Here is a 22,769-nt window from a genome sequence, read left to right as displayed (position 1 = left end):
GGGGGGCCAGGGGGGGGGGGGGGGGGGGGGGTTGGGGGTGGGGTGAGAGGGGGGTTATAATGTGGGGTGGGGTAATTTATTAGATGTTTAAAAAAACATTTATTTTTTTTTGGGGGAGAGGGGGTCTTATAATGTGGGGTATGGTAATTTATAAGATGTTTAAAAAAATGAGGTGGGGGTAGGGGGGGTGGGGGGTAGGGGGGGTGGGGGTGAGAGGGGGGTATAATGTGGGGTGGGGTAATTTATTAGATGTTAAAAAAACAATTGGGGGGGGTGGGTTGGGGGGGGTAGGGGGGAGTGAGAGGGGTATAATGTGGGGTGTGGTAATTTATTAGATGTTTAAAAAAAAATTGGGGGTTGGGGGGTAGAGGGTTGGGGGTGAGAGGGGGGTATAATGTGGGGTGTGGTAATTTAAAAGAGGTTTAGAAAAAAAAATTGGGGGGTGGTGGGGGGGTAGGGGGGTGGGGGGGTGAGAGGGGGGTATAATGTGGGGTGTGGTAATTTACTAGATGTTTAAAAAAATGGGGGGGTGGGGGGTGGGGGGGTAGAGGGGAGTGAGAGGGGGTATTATGTGGGGTGTGGTAATTTATTAGATGTTTAAAAAAAATTGGGGTGTGGGGGGTAGGGGGGAGTGAAAGGGGGGTATAATGTGGGGTGTGGCTATTAATAAGATGTTTAAATAAAAATGGGGGGGTAGGGGGGGGTAGGGGGGGTGGTGGTGAGAGGGGGGTATAATGTGGGGTGGGTAATTAATTAGATGCTTAAACAAAATTGGGGGGGTGAGGATTGGGGGGGAAGGGATTCTGGTAGGGGCGTGGGGTATTGTTTGGGTGGAATCAATTGTGGTATTCAGGTAAGTGTTGTTTTGTCAAAGTAATAATAAAATGTGATCATAAAAAATAACAATTGATCTCACACTGACATGATAAATATCCTCTATTTATTAAACATGAAATTTAAACTTATTGCATTTGTTTCCCCTGTATATAAGAAAGATATAATAGTGTATTACCTCCCCTGTCCTGCTTATATTTATATTAATCAACAAAATTAAACATTAACACAATATTTAATATACAAAATATACAAAAAATCTCATTTTCTGATAATATTTTTACTGATCCACTTTATTTTACTCAAAGGATGATGTTTCATTGAACTGATAGTTATAGATTTAGGATTACAGACCAGTTGCTTCAGTTATATTGTTCAGAGTTCGCCCTGTTGGCCGCGTATGCGTTCTTGAGATATCATCCAAAAAACATTTTACTATTTTGGGTCACCATGACCTTGACCTTTGACCTAGTGACCTCAAAATCAATAGGGGTCATCTGCGAGTCATGATCATTGTACCTATGAAGTTTCATGATCCTAGGCCCAAGCATTCTTGAGTTACCGAAACCACCTGGTGGACAGACCGACAGACCGACCGATAGACCGACATGAGCAAAGCAATATAACCCCTCTTCTTCGAAGGGGGGCATAATAAAAAAACATTTTAAAAATCGGCCCCGTAGTAACATTACGCAATACAAATCTTGGTACGTATTTGTGATCGATTTAAGTGCGTAACTGGTTTAACCAATAATCTAGATGAGTGCTTAGTGTAAGTTAACATTTGAATCAAAAGAAAGTCAATCAAAAGTACCTTGCAATCAAAATGTTGTGTTCTAAGTTCGAAAAAGGGACGTTTCAAGCAAACATCGATTCCTGCAGCAAGTAACGGTATATTACAATTGAAATATGCCAATAAATAAGAAATAAATCTTATGATGCTTCTAGAATTGTTAAAATAATTTTAAGCGATCTAATTGTTCATGAAGTTTATAGTTAACTTACATAGACCACAAGTAGTGTGACTTTATTTTCAATTGTACAAGCAGTGCCATAACTTAGTTTAATTTGCGAAATGACGTTCGTGTACTATATTAATACTAAATGCAAGAAAGACCCAATTAAGACAGAGATACGACTCATGTAATTTGAATATTTTAAAGACAATCTGTTAATATCATCATTTAATGTATTTTGTTTGCACTTATTAATAACAAATATTAATATTTCTAGATTAAACACGCCATGTACTATGTCAGTTGTCTATAGAAATGGAAAATACCCCTCAATATTCCTAAATACCCTTTATGGCTGAAACAACCGAGTAAAATACCCTTTAACAATAATATCATGGGGTAAAATACCCTTTACACTAAATCCTTATCTGGAGCTCTGATCCCAAGTCTTCCAATAAGCAATTTCAGCTTAGTCGATCTAAAAACACATGGCAAAATAACAAATACATATTTGTTAATAATTGTATTCTACAGTATTACAAATAAATTACAGACGAACAACTTGTTGCATTATATTAACATAGTAAATTATTTTCTTTGAAACGAGAATTTAGAACACTGATCAAAACTGCAATCCTCCTTCACATAGCAACTTTACAGGACTTTTTACTAAGAGCTACTTTGTTAACAATGCAGATACATATGGCACAACACGGTATATACTGGTTTTTATCATGTCTAATACATTTTGTTTTACAACATACATACATTGACTAAATTTTTAACATAATCTATAGTTAAGTGTTATTTTCCATCAACATGTGGATATCTTTATATTCCAATTGCCAATTTTTTGAATTGTGAAAATGATTTACAAATTTAAAAAATAAAAATTAAAAAAAACTCAAATACACTATGCTTCTTTATTGACTACTTGATTGGGAGAAGTCTAGCAATATTTAGAAGTCATGAAAATTTACGAGACACCTCATTGGTTTTTGTGTCTAATTCTGCAGGGAATTTCAACCTATGAAAAGACATGTTTTCAATCCACTTACAATGCAGGCCGAGATTGCTTTGTAACATTCAGCGTTATTTTCCGCTCAGGGCATACTCACCTTTATCCTTATCATTCATTCAAGAGAATTTGAATTTAAAGTGAAATTTAATTGGTCAATAGTTTTTCTAATCATCATTTATGAAAAAGAAATTTCAACAGGCAGTTCCACATGGTATATTATGTAGAATCAACAGAAAATATACAGTGGGTTCCAATGATGTTATACAAAAGATTCACAGAATCATTGCATATAAACAAGACGCTGGGCTAATTGGACAATAAATATATCATTTCTCAGAACATCAGAAATGCTGTTAATGAACCAGAGCATTCCTTTATAATATCACTCTCATAGTGAGCTCTCTTAACACCATTAAAATGCCATATGTGTAACACAAATTAAAACAAGGGCTGTTTGTAAAACATGCATGCCCCCCATATGGGCTCTCCGTTGTAGTGAGAGCAATTGTGTGAATATGTTTTTTGTCACTGTGACCTTGACCTTTGACCTGGTGACCTGAAAATCAATAGGGGTCATCTGCCAGTCATGATCAATGTACCTATGAAGTTTCATGCTCCTAGCCATAAGCATTCTTGAGTTATCATCCGGACACCATTTTACTATTTCGGGTCACCGTGACCTTGGACCTTGTGACCTCAAAATCAATAGGGGTCATCTGCGAGTCATGATCAATCTACCTATCAAGTTTCATGATCTTTGGCATATGCGTTCTTGAGTTATCATCGGAAAACCATTTTACTATTTCGGGTCACCGTGACCTTGACCTTTGACCTAGTGACCTCAAAATCAATAGGGGTCATCTGCGAGTCATGATCAATCTACCAATGAAGTTTCATGATCCTAGGCGTATGCATTCTTGAGTTATCATCTGGAAACCATTTTACTATTTCGGGTCACCGTGACCTTGACCTTTGACCTAGTGACCTCAAAATCAATAGGGGTCATCTGCGAGTCATGATCAATCTACCCATGAAGTTTCATGATCCTAGGCGTATGCATTCTTGAGTTATCATCCGGAAACCATTTTACTATTTCGGGTCACCATGACCTTGACCTTTGACCTAGTGACCTCAAAATCAATAGGGGTCATCTGCGAGTCATGTTCAATGTACCTATGAAGTTTCATGATCCTAGACCCAAGCGTTCTTGAGTTATCGTCTGACAACCACCTGGTGGACGGACAGACCGACCGACCGACAGACCGACATGAGCAAAGCAATATACCCCCTCTTTTGAAGGGGGGCATAACTATTACATTCATTAATGTAGGATCCACAAGCATATTATTGTTCCAATTAAATATACTTGTTGCATCACCTGCTTTGATCAAAAGAACTTTTCAAATTCTATAACCAACATAATACAATTGAACAAATTATAAAACGCAGCAAATAATCAAAAACAAGACAAAATCAGCCATTACCTCAACCGGACAGTGCAGGAATATGTAACAAAAAGCCTGCAACACAAGTGTTGTACTTAAAGGAAATACCAAAACAGTGAGAAACACATAATACCCTGAACATTTCCGTAACCATTTCTGCAACTTCAATAACTGTTTAATACATAAACATTCACCCTTTCCATTGTTGAGCACATTTTTTTCAAAGATATTTTACTTAACAATACGATATATTTTGGACTGTGTTTGATTTTAACCCCATTATATCGTAAGGAACTTTGAACACTTTGGTACATGAACATCTATCCTCTACACCAAGATCTGGAGCACTGAATGACATCACATGCTTACATATACTTAGAGGAGTTAACTATAACTTTCGGCCATCATGCAAACTGATAGTTTAAACAAACATAAGTTGAGTATTTTTTGGTGGATACCTTAAACAACATATTGAATGAGATGCATCAGTCTCATTTAACTCATGATACCATTTAGCTTATGACACAGCAAAAATTTAACACAGCAATGCTGATATTATAAATTTCACTGAACATGTATAAATACATAATGAAACACTTGTGAAATTGCAGTTATTAGAGTACTAAACTTAATATCAGTTTAAAGGTAAGTGCAATTTTTCATCTGCAAAAGAGACAGCTATAATTGATGATCATTTTTACTTTGTCTTGTGCAATTTTATCACACTAATGTATACTGGGCAAGCAATTCCAATAGGATTACCTGTGTAATCAAATACATGTACTTGAAATAATTACTTAATGAGCAAAACTTGCCAATAAAGCAATTTAAATGGATTTCCTTTGCAATTATCTACCTTTTGGTTGGTAAACATTTGCAGACACCATAAAATGAGTTAACACCCAATTGCATATTATGAGGGTTTAAATCCATGTTAAGGTTTACTGCAACATTTACAAACCGAAAAATGTGTATAATTTTGTTGCAAATTTAGCATAAAGAGCATTCTTAATTTAAAAGGAAACAAAAAGGTTTTTTACTATACAATTGTAATTTTTCTATTACATGGTTACTCATATCAAGCAAGTAATACTACACTGTGCTCAACCAATCTATATTAAAACAAGAGCACCGCCTTGCGGGTGCAGACCTCTCATCTATTTTTCTTTTTAAAGGTGAAGGGAACCATCTCAATACTTCAATTTAAAAAGATGGATGGGTGGGGTGTAGAGGGGTGTATAGTGTGGGGGTGTGGTCATTTATTGCATTATCTTCCAAAAATAAGAAATAAAAATGCAAAAACAAAATAAATTTGTGTTTTTTTGGGGGGAGGGGGGGATTCTTGGGTGGGTTAGTTGGATGGTCTTTCAAAAATAAAATAATAAAAATAAATATTTTTGTTTTTTAACCATGTTTCAAAAAAAAATTGGGGGGGGTATAGTGTGAGGGTGTGGTCATTTATCAGATGATCTTTAAAAAAAAAAAAAGTTTTTTGTTTGGAGGGGATTCGGGGGGAGCATGGGGGATGGTTTGGGTGGAGTCTATTGTAGTATGTCATGTAAGAATTGTTTTGTCAAAGTATCAATCAAATCTGATTATAAATAACAAAGTCATGGCAATTTTTGCAAAATTTAAAAATTTGACCTTGAGAGTCAAGGTCATTCAAAGGTCAAGGTAAAATTCAACTTGCCAGGTACAGTACCCTCATGATAGTATGAAAGTATTTGAAGTTTGAAAGCAATAGCCTTGATACTTTAGAAGTAAAGTGGATGTAAACACAAAATTTAATCATATATTCAAAGTAACTAAGTCAAAAAAGGGCCATAATTCCGTCAAAATGACAACCAGATTTATGCAACTTGTTCCATACAGTCCCCTTATGATAGTTTTTTAGTGTTCCAAGTCTGAAAGCAATAGCTATGATACTTTAAGAGTAAAGATGCCCAAAACACAAAACTTAACAAATTTTTCAATTTTCCAAGTATAAAGGGGCCATAATTCTGTCAAAATGCCAGTCAGAGTTAAATAACTTTGCCTGCACAGTCCCCTTAAGTGTCGCAAGTATGAAAGCAATAGCTTTGATACTTTAGGAATAAAGTGGACCTAAACAAAAAACTTAACCAAATTTTCAATTTTCTAAGTATAAAAAGGGCACATAATTCTGTCAAAATGCACGCCAGAGTAATCTAACTTTGCCTGCCCAGTCCCCTCATGATAGTGAGTAAGTGTACCAAGTTTGAATGCAATAGCTTTGAAGCTTTATGAGAAAAGTGGACCTAAACACAAAACTTAAACAAATTTTCAATTTTCTAAGTATAACAAGATGTGTTTGTGAAACACAATGTCCCCCTATATGATGTTTGACATTGTAGGATGACCTTGACCTTGTGAAGGATGACCTTGACCTTTCACCACTCAAAATGTGCAGCTCCATGAGATACACATGCATGCCAAATATCAAGTTGCTATCTTCAATATTGCAAAAGTATTCATAAAATAAGCGATTTGGGCCACATATATTTGACCTCTGACCTTGAAGGATGACCTTGACCTTTCACCACTCAAAATGAGCAGCTCCATGAGATGCACATGCATGCCAAATATCAAGTTGCTATCTTCAATATTGCAAAAGTATTCATAAAATGAGCGATTTTGGCCACATATAATTGACCTCTGACCTTGAAGGATGACCTTGACCTTTCACCACTCAAAATGTGCAGCTCCATGAGATGCACATGCATGCCAAATATCAAGTTGCTATCTTCAATATAGCAAAAGTTATTGCAAAATGTTAAAGTTGGCGCAAACAGACAGACAGACCAACAGACAGACAGGGCAAAAACAATATGTCCCCCACTACTATAGTGGGGGACATAAAAAGGGAACATAATTCTGTCAAAATGCCTGCCAGAGTTATCTAAGTTTGCCTGCCCAGTCACCTCATGATAGTAAGTAAGTGTTCCATGTTTGAATGCAATAGCTTTGATACTTTATGAGAAAAGTGGACCTAAACACAAAACTTAACCGGACGCCAACGCCAAGGAGATGACAATAGCTCTTTTTTTTTCCAAAAATAGATGAGCTAAAAATGAGGCTATATTATGGATATAAGTAAATCAGCAACTTTACTTGCATGTGATTAGACACAATGCAACACATTTTGTTGATAACCATTAATATTTGTATTGATAACACACCAGTTTCACATTCAGTACAGGACTTTTAATGTATAAAAACGTGGTAAAATTTGACGTCTTCCGACAACTGCTGTTACTTGCGTTTGTAAATGGGCAACAATGCAGTGTTTCAAATCAAGGTTGTCATTTATTTAAGTCATCTATACAATTGTAATTGTTTAAATGTATACATTTCATCTGTGTCTAAAAAAATATAACAAAATAAGACATATGTCCAAATGGAACAGATGCACGCACATTCCGCTTGTCTCAAAACTCCAATGTCGGAAACAAGTTGACCTCTAAGAGTGACTTTGACCTTTGATTGTGGTCATTTGAGGTAATTTATATTAAAATTGCATGATTAAGAACAAAGTTGCATTCCGGCAATTTAAAGGCCAACTTTGACCTTTACCTGTAACCTTTATCTTTGAGGCTTGGAGAAGGGTATAACCAACACATTTTTCGTTGAAAATATATCTAAAAACTTTATAACCAGCAAAAGCGCTAGACAAATAAAACATCATACATATTTATGAAAAAAAACCAGCATATATTGCTTATAATGGTACATTAGTAATACAGCACGCAATTACAAAGAAACTTGCATAAACTTGGTTTATTGTTCATATAAAAAGTTTGCAGTTGCCGAGGTAATCTTTTACAGGCACAAAATCCATGAAAATAATCTCTGGCACAAATGAACATACTACACAAAGGGAAGATCAATCATGTAAGTTCTGAAACAAAAATACATTTTAGCCTTGATCTGGGAAAACTGGGCTTAATGCATGTGCATAAAGAGCCTCCTAGATAAGCCTGTGCAGTCTGCACAAGCTAATCAAGGACAACACTCTCCGCTTTTATAAAAAAAATTGCTTAAAGGTCCATTAAAAAAAAATCACATGTTGGTGGAAAGTGTTGTCCCAGACAAGGCTGTGTGGATTGCACAGGCTTATCTTGGACGCAACTATACACACATGTGTTAAGCACAGTGTTCCCAGAACGTTGATCATTTAATCGTGCTGACCCTGAATCCTAGTGCATAGAAACATGATTATAATTGTAATTCACTGCAAAATAATAAAGGAACACCAACAGCCGAGATATCAGATTACCCTGCAAGTTGCCTATTAAATAGTATTGCATTTACTTGCGCAGAATACCTTTTGCAATGAAAGCTGACAGACACATTCAAAAGTATATTTGCAATGAATATCAATGTGTTTTCAATATGATACATGCAATTTATATTGAATTAAAGTCCAAAACCCAAAAACTAAATTACCTATTCAAATGAGACTTTGAGTACATAATTATGATGTTTGGTGTACTAAAAAACTTGGTGTACTAAAAAACATCATTTATGGGATAAACCAAGAATTGCACATTCTATTGCTATACATGTATCAAGTTTTGAGCCTTACAATAAATCATAAAATGATAATTAAATATCGAAATAAAACAATAAATACTCAAAGGCCATTTGAATGAAGAATATAATAATCACAGAAAAACAAAAAAAAACACTACAGAAATTTACACTGCAATAATATTAAAATAAGAAAGCTAATTATATAGAAACCTCGCATCTTCAAGACCTTAAGTTGAGCTTTTTTCAACATCTATTCCTTTGGATTTCTGTGTCCCATTCTCATCAATAATGAAGATGATTTGAATATAAACCAATATGGTTGATGATAAAGTCTGTTTAAAAGAAATGTCTACAGACATGACCTCAGAACTACATGTTCCCAAAACAGACCCCTTTGTTTTTTAACACTCTACTCAAGTGTATATTTGACCATTAAATATCTTGAGCAGGCAACATTATTAATCTCAGCAGCTGTATGGGACTCGGCAACATTATGCGTTATTTAGTTCTCAATAAACAAAATATCAATGCAAATACATGTACCACAAAATGTTTCACTGTTATCTGTAAATTATCATACAAACCTACAAAACAAATTTATCTTGCAATTTAAAATAGTGTTTGGTTTATAAAAATGATTAAAGAAATATACTTATAACAACGACCTCATTTTTGTACATAAATTAAATTTGTTACAAAAATTGTATGACTTTTGTTAAGAAGAGACTCCCTATAAATTATAATTCCATATAAATGTATTTGTATTGTGTCGCTAATCTGGGACAACATTTTACGCACAGGCGACTCAAAAGTTTCTCTCTCAAACTGTACAAAACACCCACAACATTAAATCACTGAACTATACAGTATGCATATTTACACTGACAAACCCAGATGTAACAACACACTATTAAACACATGAACTATCAGGCATATTTTCATTTTGTGTGTATGAGGATACTGACAAATAATCCAAATAATCTTACAAATAAATTGTTCACAACATTATCTACATAAAGCTGTAGACCATCACATACAATTCAACACATTTGAAAGAGGCACTAATCCTAGTGAAAGTTAACAGATTTTATTTCACTGAAAACTATATCTTTTATAATATTTATTGTTATAATAACTGCATTCAAAAGCATGAGCAGAATATAACAAATGCAACTCCAATTATCGCCTGGAAAAATATATGAATAAGTCCGCAAAAAAACATACATACTTGAAAGCATACTTTTATTTTAATTTGTAAAATGTCCATTAGAAATATTTCAGTAAGGACAGGCTTTGAATTGTCCATTCATTAATTACTGCTATAATCATTAAGAACAGAAAATGTGCCACCTCAAATTCAATTGCATCTAAGCGTCCGTTGGTCTAAGTTTAAACAACAAATCCACTACGCTCTCGTCAGCTAGTGTGGTGACATCCCCTATATTGTGATCCCCGACTGCAATCTTCCTCAGCACGCGCCTCATGATCTTGCCTGATCGAGTCTTCGGCAGACCGGGGGCTTCTTGCATGTAGTCTGGAGTTGCAAACGGTCCAATCTTGGTCCTCACTGTAATATGGCAATGAGATTTATGTCAATGCCACCAAAAGCCAAATATTCATCAACAAGGGCTGTTTGTAAAACATGCATGCCCCCCATATGAGCTGTTAGTTGTAGTGGCAACCTTTGTGTGAATATGTTTTTTGTCACTGTGACCTTGACCTTTGACCTAGTGACCTGAAAATCAATAGGGGTCATCTGCGAGTCATGATCAATCTACCTATGCAGTTTCATGATCCCAGGCGTAAGCATATTTGAGTTATCATCCGGAAACCATTTTACTGTTTCAAGTCACTGTGACCTTGACCTTTGACCTAGTGACCTGAAAATCAATAGGGGTCATCTGCCAGACATGATCAGTGTTCCTATGAAGTTTCATGATCCTAGGCGTAAGCATTCTTGAGTTATCATCCGGAAACCATTTTACTGTTTCGAGTCACTGTGACCTTGACCTTTGACCTAGTGACCTGAAAATCAATAGGTGTCATCTGCCAGTCATGATCAATGTACCTATGAAGTTTCATGATCCTAGGCGTAAGCATTCTTGAGTTATCATCCGGAAACCATTTTACTATTTCAAGTCACTGTGACCTTGACCTTTGACCTAGTGACCTGAAAATCAATAGGGGTCATCTGCCAGTCATGATCAATGTACCTATGAAGTTTCATGATCCTGGGCCTAAGCGTTCTTGAGTTATCATCCGGAAACCATTTTACTATTTCGAGTCACTGTGACCTTGACCTTAGACCTAAAGACCTGAAAATCAATAGGGGTCATTTGCCAGTCATGATCAATGTACCTATGAAGTTTCATGGTCCTAGGCGTAAGCATTCTTGAGTTATCATCCGGAAACCATTTTACTGTTTCGAGTCACTGTGACCTTGACCTTAGACCTAGTGACCTGAAAATCAATAGGGGTCATTTGCCAGTCTTGATCAATGTACCTATGAAGTTTCATGATCCTAGGCCTAAGCGTTCTTGAGTTATCATCCGGAAACCATCTGGTGGATGGACGGACCGACCTACCGACATGTGCAAAACAATATACCCCCTCTTCTTTGAAAGGGGGCATAATAAATGGTTTTTAAACAAGAGCACTACATAATGGCTGCCACGCTCGGCTACGGGTGTACTTTAAAATAAATGAAAGCTTTTTTTTTTTTTTAAAGTCACAGTGACCTTGACTTTTGACCTAGTGACCCAAAAATGGCAGTGGCGTGTAGAACTCATCAAGGTGCATCTACATATGAAGTTTCAAAGTTGTAGGTGGAAGCAATTTGATTTTATTGCCAATGTTCAAAACCTTAACAAAATGTCAAGGTTTTTGCACGACGCAGACGTCGGATGTCGGACGACACGACGAGCTGGCTATGTATGACAATACCTCGGGTTTTCTCTGAAAACACAGAGCTAAAAATCACAAATATACTGTCTTGAAACTCATTGGAGTATGGCAAAAAATGTCTTAGAATATATGCAAACTGATAGTTTGATTTCATTTTTAAGAAATACATGTACAAAGAAAAGTCCAATTTAAAATGATTGTTTACACAAGAAACATTTATAACTTGAGCTAGAAATGATATCCCATGAATATATTTGATATCAGTCGCCCTCTGGAAAACAGTGTTTCATGCATGTGCGTAACTAAATCTACATTGGCTGATGCAGTCCACACAGGCTAATCAGGGACAACATTTTCAGAATTCTTGGAATTTTTTGTTTAAAGGAAGTCTCCTATAAACGAAAATCTAAGTGTCATCCCGGATTAGCCAGGGTGAACGGCACACGCTAGCAAGGGACACTCTTAACCAACATGCATTAAGCTCGTTTTACCAGAGCACGTTTTATACTTGATCAAGGAAAACAAATATAATCATCATGACAGAGGTCCTCACCAGCTTGCTTCAATTCCAATGTCAATTCTTCAGAGTAAGTGTAACCCTGAAAAAGAGTAGACTGGTATACAATACCAATTTAAAAAACAGAGTAGACTGGTAAACAATACCAACTTAAACAAGAGCACCGCCTTGCGGGTGCAGACCGCTCATCTATTTTTCTTTTTAAAGGTGAAGGGACCTATCTCAATTTCAATCACAAAGGAGGGAGGGGTGGAGTGGAGAGGGGTGTATAGTGTGGGGGGGGGGGGGGGGGGGGGTGGTCATTTATTACATTATCTTCCAAAAATGTACACAAAAAAATGCAAACAAAATAATAAAAAAATTTGGGGGGGGGGGGGGGGGGTATTTTTGGGTGGGATGGCTGGACGGTATTTCAAAAAAAAAAAAAAAAAAAAAAATATATATTTTTTTTTTTTTTTTTTTTGGGGGGGGGGGGGTATAGTGTGAGGGTGTGGTGGTCATTTATTAGATGATCTTTAAAAAAAAAATTGATTTTTGGGGGGGAATTCGGGGAGGGGGGGCGTGGGGATGGTTTGGGTGGAGTCTATAGTGGTATGTCAGGAAAGAGTTGTTTTGTCAAAGTATCAATCAAATCTAATCATAAATAAAGAAGTTATGGCAATTAAAGCAAAATTTAATAATTTGACCTGGAGTCAAGGTCATTCAAAGGTCAAGGTAAAATTCAACTTGCCAGGTACAGAACCCTCATGATAGCATGAAAGTATTTGAAGTTTGAAAGCAATAGCCTTGATACTTTAGAAGTAAAGTGGATCTAAACACAAAATTTTACCATATATTCAAAGTTACTTAGTCTAAAAAGGGCCATAATTCCGTAAAAATGACAACCAGAGTTATGCAACTTGTCCTTTACTGTCCCTTATGCTAGTTTGCGAGTGTTTCAAGTATGAAAGCAATATCTATGATACTTTAGAGGTAAAGTGGACCAAAACACAAAACTTAACCAAATTTTCAATTTTCTAAGTATAAAGGGCCCATAATTCTGTCAAAATGCCAGTCAGAGTTACATAACTTTGCCTTCACAGTCCCTTTATGATAGTTAGTAAGTATTGCAAGTATGAAAGCAATAGCTTTGATACTTAAGGAATAAAATGGACCTAAACGCAAAACTTAACCGGACGCCGACGCCGACACCGACGCCAAGGTGATGACAATAGCTCATAATTTTTTTTCAAAAAATAAATGAGCTAAAAACAGAGTAGACTGGTATACAATACCAACTTTAAACACAGAGTAGACTGGTATACAATACCAACTTACAAAACAGAGTTGACTGGTATACAATACCAACTTAATACACAGAGTAGACTGGTATACAATACCAACTTACAAAACAGAGTTGACTGGTATACAAGGCCAACTAATAAACAGAGTAGAGTCAATAGACTGGCATACAATACCAACTTGCACATCTAGCAGACACTTTGCTTAAACAGTTTTTCATGTGCATCTGATAAGAAATATTTCTTGCATTTCACATATGTTAGTGTAATTTATAGATTATCAGGAACTCAAGTTTGCAAAGATACAAACCACTGACTCTATCACCCTACTAAATATATACTCAAGTTTGTACACAAATAGATTCTATAACAAGCCAAATGAACTTTACAAATTTTGAAAATTGTACAAGATTTCCAGGTACAGAAACTGTTATATTTTACTGAAGTTCACTTGAGAGCTTGGACTGCATTTTCAATATTACAAATTATAAACGTTCCCAGCACCTCAGCAATGGGGCTACACCTCACCTGTTTTAAGGTCACAAAGCAGTAAGTACACTCGCCCTTGATAGGGTGCGGGTGTGAAACCACTGCTGCCTCGGTGACGGCAGGATGCCCTACGAGGGCCGACTCAATCTCTGCGGTGCTCAGCAGGTGCCCTGACACATTCACCATGTCGTCTATACGGCCAGTGATCCATAAGTAGCCATCGCTGTCACGGCGTCCACCTGGAGATATGCATACATTAACCATCAATCTTTTATATAACAATTTTGACGCAGTTGTAGTCCCTTACAATATGATAACAAATTTAAGACCTTTCTTAATATATTCAAGTGTTAAAGGCTTCATTTCAAACCCTATGATACTGATGAGAAGCAAACAGCATAAAACCTGAACAGCTTGTGAGTTACTCTCAGGCTTTTCTGGTTTAATGCTGGTTGCAAAAGCTATTTTCACATTGCTTCTGAGTGGAAAAGGAAGACATGGATACATCAAAGGTCTATATCGCAATTCAATACCACAGGTTAATTCTTTGACTAATTGGAAAGCAGAAAGCGGCAAATACATTAACTAAGCTTTTATGTTGTGTACAATATGGTATGTCTCTCATATGGCCAGTAGGATTTTCTGCAAAATGTCTTTGATCATGTTGTTGTTTTCCCAGAAAATTGGGATTATTCTCGCAACTAAAGATTTTGCTCAACTAAAGATTTAGTCTTGTTAAAAAAGCAATTAACCTGGTTTACAAAACATAACAAATTTGCCATGTTTTGGGCAATGATCACCTGGTTACATTACATTACTTTCCTTAATTTTAACTTTTAATTACCTATGCTACATTATCAGTCACAAAATTACAAAGGTGCCATGTACCCCTTTCTTACCATCACCAGTGCAGTAATAGCCTGGGAATTTCTTGAAGTAGGTTGTTTCAAAACGTTGATGGTCCCCGTATACCGTCCTCATTATACCAGGCCATGGCTGCTTGAATACCTGGAATTGAAATGTAAGTATGGGAAGAATTAGTTGGTGACCAAACTGCACTGGAAATTCTATGGGAAGAATTAGTTGGTGACCAAACTGCACTGGAAATTCTATGGGAAGAATTAGTTGGTGACCAAACTGCACTGGAAATTCTATGGGAAGAATTAGTTGGTGACCAAACTGCACTGGAAATTCTATGGGAAGAATTAGTTGGTGACCAAACTGCACTGGAAATTCTATGGGAAGAATTAGTTGGTGACCAAACTGCACTGGAAATTCTATGGGAAGAATTAGTTGGTGACCAAACTGCACTGGAAATTCATAAGGATTAAATCAAATTGTACACAAATCTTTTAAGTTATACTGCTGAAAATTAAGCATTTTGAAAGGTTACAGGGCTCAAAATTTTCTGTAGCCAAATTTACCTTCTGATGTCTTAATTCATCTATGTTACATATTTTACAATGTAGAAAACCTTGTAGCCAAATGGAATTTTTTCTAGCCAAATTTCCTTATTTGTAGCCATTGGCTAATTTGGCAAATGGCAGAGTAATCAAAAATACTCTTCTTTATTCTAAGGCATCTCATAATTTTGAGTATACAAAAAACACTTTTTTTAATGTGTGTTTTTTCTCTGTTTTCATTATGCCCAAACATTTGTCATTTTCAAGCATTGTTTTCAATAGTGCAGTCTGTTTGGAATCTTTTACATAACAATCTTTGCTGCTATCTTGGCAGGTTAACACGAAAGTGTTGCTATTCATTTAACACCAATACTCAGTCATAAGACAAACCACTAAAAAGTTGGCGAGACACAAATTTGACAAAAACAAGAATATCAGTGAAACTGTTGGATGCTCCCCGATGATGCGCTTTGTCAATCTATTTATTAATAACCACCTAAAAAAATATATTATTAGCCTCAGTGACCTTGACCCCAGTGACCTCAAACCTCATCAAAAGGTGGAGGTCCATGCAAGGTACCTACATGCCAAATATGAAAGAGATCGGTAAAGAATTGAAGGTGCTATGAGAAACTGTAACAAAAGTGTGACGGAAGGAAGGAAGTAAGGAACTACAAACTGGCAACTATATGCTCCACCGAAAATATTTCGGGGAGCATAACAAAGTTTATTAAGAGTCAATAAGTAAGGTCACAATTTGAGATAAGGCAAATTAAAAGTCCTTAAGAAGATCCAACTGCGTGTGTGTTTTATAGCCCAATCAAGTCAAAGGTACTGTTATCCTGTAAAGTACACCACCTGAGATTAAATATCTATGTATCATCCCTCAAAACAATGATTTTGTATGGAAGTCAACAACTAAAGTAATTTAAAAGCAGACAAAAGCAAGTTCATTTTTCACATAAAGTTACTTAAACTTTTACCAAATTTTCAGGAAAATGTCTGTACATGTTTTATCTATCTTACTTTAAAGTATCTTGTTGGTTGGTTGTTCAAATTAGATAACAGCGTCTGATGAGCGCTCAACATTTTGTTGAAAATTCAATGTCAAACAGAGGCATATTCCACAATTAATGTTATGTCACATGCATGGTGCATCTGCGTGTTAACTTAAGGAAAATTGCTCATTTGTGTGTTACGTTTTGGGAAATGGCTTACGGTTGTGTTTATGAAATTCTAAAATCATAAATATGCGCAATAATTGCTTTGAACAAAATGTAAATGTTTGTGTTTATTTTGCATAATGAAGTGAAGTATAAGATCGTTTTAAGGTTGTAATGCGAAGCGGTAAACAGTCACATTACTACCTTAAAATTATCAGGCATCCCTTATTAGCCTGTGTCGACTGCACAGGTTAATCTGAGACGACACTTTATGCACATGCATTAAACCCCATTTTCCCAGAGAAAGGCCCATTTATAAGTGAGATGCCTATTCTCATACAACAGCAGTTGGTTGCCACTTACAATATAGCCTTCCTGATCATCTTCAATCTCCTTGCCTTCCTCGTTCAGTATCACAGGAACCACGCCAAAGAATGGGAATGTCTGCAGTTAATGGACAAACTGGTTTAAAGTAAGTATGTGTCTTTCGTTGAATGAAGTTTGAAGAAAGGTACGCATGTAAGCTACCTAAACACATTATAACAGCACAATACATCTATCAAAACTCAAGTTGTTGAGCGGAAACACTTTTTAAAGGAGAAGAAAGGAACCCTACTAGCCTGGCTATCGTTCCAATCCTATAAACTTTAGATGCTTGTACATTATGTTGTAAAACACATTACTGAATAAATATGTTTAAACCAAACACTTTTTATTTTATGGAACAAAGACCTTCACCCAAAATAGCCCCAAACTAGATCAGTAGCTTACCAACACACATTTTCAGCATCATATCTCCATCCTAACAGAAGTTGTTGAGCGCAAACTTTTGATCTTTTTAGAGATGTGTTAAAACATAATCACTATGCTAACCAAACCATCTTTTTTTGTGTAGACTGAGAAAACTTACTTTTAACACTATGATTATTATTGTGTCTTTTAGAAACAACTTTATATTATTGTTTTTAAGTTATTTGCATAATTTTTACATCAAATATTCTACCACAAACAAAAACAAAGAAAATAACAAGTGAACACACTCTTGACCCATCAAATCCTGTCAGCTAATCACAACTACAGTGAACTTTGTGAAGGATTAGTAACATGTACTTACTGCAGATCCTGGTTTGGTAGGTGTTGCTCCTGGCAAAGGTGTGATCACATGGCCTCCCTACAAATTTGTGTGACAAGCAAAATAGCATTAACACATTCTTGCAAGAACATACAAAACAAGGGACAAAATTGTCACAAAACCAGGTTTTCATTGTGAAAAAAAAATCTGATAAAGGGAGAAAACTCAAACTGAACTTTTGAAATGACCAAAAAAAATTAACCCCCTTTGTAAGTTTTTTTTTTTTTTTAAATCTATTTTTAGTCGTGGCGACCTTGACATTGGAGATATTGACGTGATTCTTTCGTGGGACACACCGTCCCATGATGGTGAACAAATGTGCCAAATGATTTTAAAATCTCACAATGAATGACATAGTTATGGCCAGGACAAGCTCATTTATGGCCATTTTTGACCTTTGAACTCAAAGTGTGACCTTGACCTTGGAGATATCGACGTAATTATTTCGCGCGACACACCGTCCAATGATGGTGAACAAATGTGCCAAATGATTTTAAAATCTGACAATGAACGACATAGTTATGGCCCGGACAAGCTTATTCCGCCAGCCCGCCAGCCAGCCAGCCCGCCCGCCCGCATTCGCCAATCTAATAACCAGTTTTTTCCTTCGGAAAACCTGGTTAAAAACTCAAGACCAATATTCAAATAACATTAAATCTTTCATACCTGTAAATAAAATGAAACCGAAAAACCCTTTCTGTAACAACAAATGAAAATAATACCCAACTATTCAACAAAGGTGTTCAGATATCAAAAAAAAACTTGGACTTAATGGCTTGAAAACCTTGGACTTAATGGCTTGAAAACCTTGGACTTAACGGCTTGAAAACCTTGGACTTAATGGCTTGAAAACCTTGGACTTAGCGGCTTGAAAACCTTGGACTTAATGGCTTGAAAACCTTGGACTTAATGGCTTGAAAACCTTGGACTTAGCGGCTTGAAAACCTTGGACTTAATGGCTTGAAAACCTTGGACTTAATGGATTGAAAACCTTGGACTTAATGGCTTGTTGTGTTTTTTATTTAAGCCTCGCTCTGGGAAAACTGGGCTTAATGCATGAATGTTTAGTGTCTGCCCAGATAAGCCCTTGTAGTCTGCTGGGCTTAATGCATGAATGTTTAGTGTCTGCCCACATAAGCCCTTGTAGTCTGCACAGGCTTAATGCATGGATGTTAAGTGTCTGCCCAGATAAGCCCTTGTAGTCTGCACAAGCTTAATGCATGAATGTTAAGTGTCTGCGCAGATAAGCCCTTGTAGTCAGCACAGGCTAATCCATGAATGTTTAGTGTCTGCCCAGATAAGCCCTTGTAGTCTGCTGGGCTTAATGCATGAATGTTAAGTGTCTGCCCAGATAAGCCCTTGCAGTCTGCTGGGCTTAATGCATGAATGTTAAGTGTCTGCCCAGATAAGCCCTTGTAGTCTACTGGGCTTAATGCATGAATGTTAAGTGTCTGCCCAGATAAGCCCTTGTAGTCTGCTGGGCTTTATGCATGAATGTTAAGTGTCTGCCCAGATAAGACCTTGTAGTCTGCACAGGCTTAATGCATGAATGTTAAGTGTCTGCCCAGATAAGCCCTTGTAGTCTGCACAGGCTAATCCATGAATGTTAAGTGTCTGCCCAGATAAGCCCTTGCAGTCTGCTGGGCTTAATGCATGAATGTTAAGTGTCTGCCCAGATAAGCCCATGTAGTCTACTGGGCTTAATGCATGAATGTTAAGTGTCTGCCCAGATAAGCCCTTGTAGTCTGCTGGGCTTAATGCATGAATGTTAAGTGTCTGCCCAGATAAGCCCTTGTAGTCTGCACAGGCTAATCCATGAATGTAAAGTGTCTGCCCAGATAAGCCCTTGTAGTCTGCTGGGCTTAATGCATGAATGTTTAGTGTCTGCCCAGATAAGCCCTTGTAGTCTGCACAGGCTTAATGCATGAATGTTAATTGTCTGCCCAGATAAGCCCCTGTAGTCTGCTGGGCTTTATGCATGAATGTTAAGTGTCTGCCCAGATAAGCCCTTGTAGTCTGCACAGGCTTAATGCATGAATGTTAATTGTCTGCCCAGATAAGCCCTTGTAGTCTGCACAGGCTTTATGCATGAATGTAAAGTGTCTGCCCAGATAAGCCCTTGTAGTCTGCACAGGCTTAATGCATGAATGTTAAGTGTCTGCCCAGATAAGCCCTTGTAGTCTGCACAGGCTTAATGCATGAATGTTAAGTGTCTGCCCAGATAAGCCCTTGTAGTCTACTGGGCTCAATGCATGAATGTTAAGTGTCTGCCCAGATAAGCCCTTGTAGTCTGCACAGGCTTAATGCATGAATGTTAAGTGTCTGCCCAGATAAGCCCTTGTAGTCTGCTAAGCTTAATGCATGAATGTTAAGTGTCTGCCCAGATAAGCCCTTGTAGTCTGCTGGGCTTAATGCATGAATGTTAAGTGTCTGCCCAGATAAGCCCTTGTAGTCTGCACAGGCTTAATGCATAAATGTTAAGTGTCTGCCCAGATAAGCCCTTGCAGTCTGCACAGGCTTAATGCATGAATGTTAAGTGTCTGCCCAGATAAGCCCTTGTAGTCTGCAGGGCTTAATGCATGAATGTTAAATGTCTGCCCAGATAAGCCCTTGTAGTCTGCTGGGCTTAATGCATGAATGTTAAGTGTCTGCCCAGATAAGCCCTTGTAGTCTGCACAGGCTTAATGCATGAATGTTAAGTGTCTGCCCAGATAAGCCCTTGTATTCTGCACAGGCTAATCCATGAATGTTAAGTGTCTGCCCAGATAAGCCCTTGTAGTCTGCTGGGCTACATGCATGAATGTTAAATGTCTGCCCAGATAAGCCCTTGTAGTCTGCTGGGCTTAATGCATGAATGTTAAGTGTCTGCCCAGATAAGCCCTTGTAGTCTGCACATGCTTAATGCATGAATGTTAAGTGTCTGCCCAGATAAGCCCTTGTAGTCTGCACAGGCTAATCCATGAATGTTAAGTGTCTGCCCAGATAAGCCCTTGTAGTCTGCTGGGCTTAATGCATGAATGTTAAGTGTCTGCCCAGATAAGCCCTTGTAGTCTGCTGGGCTCAATGCATGAATGTTAAGTGTCTGCCCAGATAAGCCCTTGTAGTCTGCACAGGCTTAATGCATAAATGTTAAGTGTCTGCCCAGATAAGCCCTTGCAGTCTGCACAGGCTTAATGCATGAATGTTAAGTGTCTGCCCAGATAAGCCCTTGTAGTCTGCTGGGCTTAATGCATGAATGTTAAATGTCTGCCCAGATAAGCCCTTGTAGTCTGCACAGGCTTAATGCATGAATGTTAAGTCTCTGCCCACATAAGCCCTTGTAGTCTGCACAGGCTTAATGCATGAATGTTAAGTGTCTGCCCAGATAAGCCCTTGTAGTCTGCACAGGCTAATCCATGAATGTTAAGTGTCTGCCCAGATAAGCCCTTGCAGTCTGCTGGGCTTAATGCATGAATGTTAAATGTCTGCCCAGATAAGCCCTTGTAGTCTGCTGGGCTTTATGCATGAATGTTAAGTGTCTGCCCAGATAAGCCCTTGTAGTCTGCACAGGCTTAATGCATGAATGTTAAGTGTCTGCCCGGATAAGCCCTTGTAGTCTGCACAGGCTTAATGCATGAATGTTAAGTGTCTGCGCAGATAAGCCCTTGTAGTCAGCACAGGCTAATCCATGAATGTTAAGTGTCTGCCCAGATAAGCCCTTGTAGTCTGCACAGGCTTAATGCATGAATGTTTAGTGTCTGCCCAGATAAGCCCTTGTAGTCTGCTGGGCTTAATGCATGAATGTTTAGTGTCTGCCCACATAAGCCCTTGTAGTCTGCTGGGCTTTATGCATGAATGTTAAGTGTCTGCCCAGATAAGACCTTGTAGTCTGCACAGGCTTAATGCATGAATGTTAAGTGTCTGCCCAGATAAGCCCTTGTAGTCTGCACAGGCTAATCCATGAATGTTAAGTGTCTGCCCAGATAAGCCCTTGCAGTCTGCTGGGCTTAATGCATGAATGTTAAGTGTCTGCCCAGATAAGCCCTTGTAGTCTACTGGGCTTAATGCATGAATGTTAAGTGTCTGCCCAGATAAGCCCTTGTAGTCTGCTGGGCTTAATGCATGAATGTTAAGTGTCTGCCCAGATAAGCCCTTGTAGTCTGCACAGGCTAATCCATGAATGTAAAGTGTCTGCCCAGATAAGCCCTTGTAGTCTGCTGGGCTTAATGCATGAATGTTTAGTGTCTGCCCAGATAAGCCCTTGTAGTCTGCACAGGCTTAATGCATGAATGTTAATTGTCTGCCCAGATAAGCCCCTGTAGTCTGCTGGGCTTTATGCATGAATGTTAAGTGTCTGCCCAGATAAGCCCTTGTAGTCTGCACAGGCTTAATGCATGAATGTTAATTGTCTGCCCAGATAAGCCCTTGTAGTCTGCACAGGCTTTATGCATGAATGTAAAGTGTCTGCCCAGATAAGCCCTTGTAGTCTGCACAGGCTTAATGCATGAATGTTAAGTGTCTGCCCAGATAAGCCCTTGTAGTCTGCACAGGCTTAATGCATGAATGTTAAGTGTCTGCCCAGATAAGCCCTTGTAGTCTACTGGGCTCAATGCATGAATGTTAAGTGTCTGCCCAGATAAGCCCTTGTAGTCTGCACAGGCTTAATGCATGAATGTTAAGTGTCTGCCCAGATAAGCCCTTGTAGTCTGCTAAGCTTAATGCATGAATGTTAAGTGTCTGCCCAGATAAGCCCTTGTAGTCTGCTGGGCTTAATGCATGAATGTTAAGTGTCTGCCCAGATAAGCCCTTGTAGTCTGCACAGGCTTAATGCATAAATGTTAAGTGTCTGCCCAGATAAGCCCTTGCAGTCTGCACAGGCTTAATGCATGAATGTTAAGTGTCTGCCCAGATAAGCCCTTGTAGTCTGCTGGGCTTAATGCATGAATGTTAAATGTCTGCCCAGATAAGCCCTTGTAGTCTGCTGGGCTTAATGCATGAATGTTAAGTGTCTGCCCAGATAAGCCCTTGTAGTCTGCACAGGCTTAATGCATGAATGTTAAGTGTCTGCCCAGATAAGCCCTTGTATTCTGCACAG

At 37.8% G+C, this 22,769-nt stretch overlaps 1 protein-coding gene across 4 annotated transcripts in view; it reads right to left on the bottom strand.

Annotated features, from left to right (window-relative positions):
* Positions 1-2,300: 2,300 nt before the first annotated feature.
* The window catches only part of LOC127861662 (acetyl-coenzyme A synthetase, cytoplasmic-like), a 47,265-nt gene continuing 26,796 nt past the window's right edge, over positions 2,301-22,769 (bottom strand). Inside the window, exons 10-16 of one of the 4 annotated variants that reach the window (XR_008040315.1) lie at positions 17,678-17,734; positions 16,927-17,007; positions 14,897-15,005; positions 14,037-14,236; positions 12,265-12,310; positions 3,797-10,374; positions 2,301-3,651 (exon numbers count right to left, since the gene is read on the bottom strand). Coding sequence is in view for 1 of the 4 variants with exons in the window: in XM_052400350.1 (XP_052256310.1) it covers positions 10,175-10,374; positions 12,265-12,310; positions 14,037-14,236; positions 14,897-15,005; positions 16,927-17,007; positions 17,678-17,734 (693 nt within the window). In the remaining 3 variants the exon portion in view is untranslated. Of the gene's footprint in view, positions 10,375-12,264; positions 12,311-14,036; positions 14,237-14,896; positions 15,006-16,926; positions 17,008-17,677; positions 17,735-22,769 lie in introns of all 4 variants that reach the window. The other 3 variants (XR_008040314.1, XR_008040316.1, XM_052400350.1) reach the window with 3 other exon arrangements.

Source organism: Dreissena polymorpha, chromosome 16, assembly GCF_020536995.1.
Source record: "Dreissena polymorpha isolate Duluth1 chromosome 16, UMN_Dpol_1.0, whole genome shotgun sequence".
Classification (NCBI taxonomy): domain Eukaryota; kingdom Metazoa; phylum Mollusca; class Bivalvia; order Myida; family Dreissenidae; genus Dreissena; species Dreissena polymorpha.
Note: the sequence above shows the minus strand (reverse complement) of the source record. Positions and strands in the feature narration are given on the sequence as shown.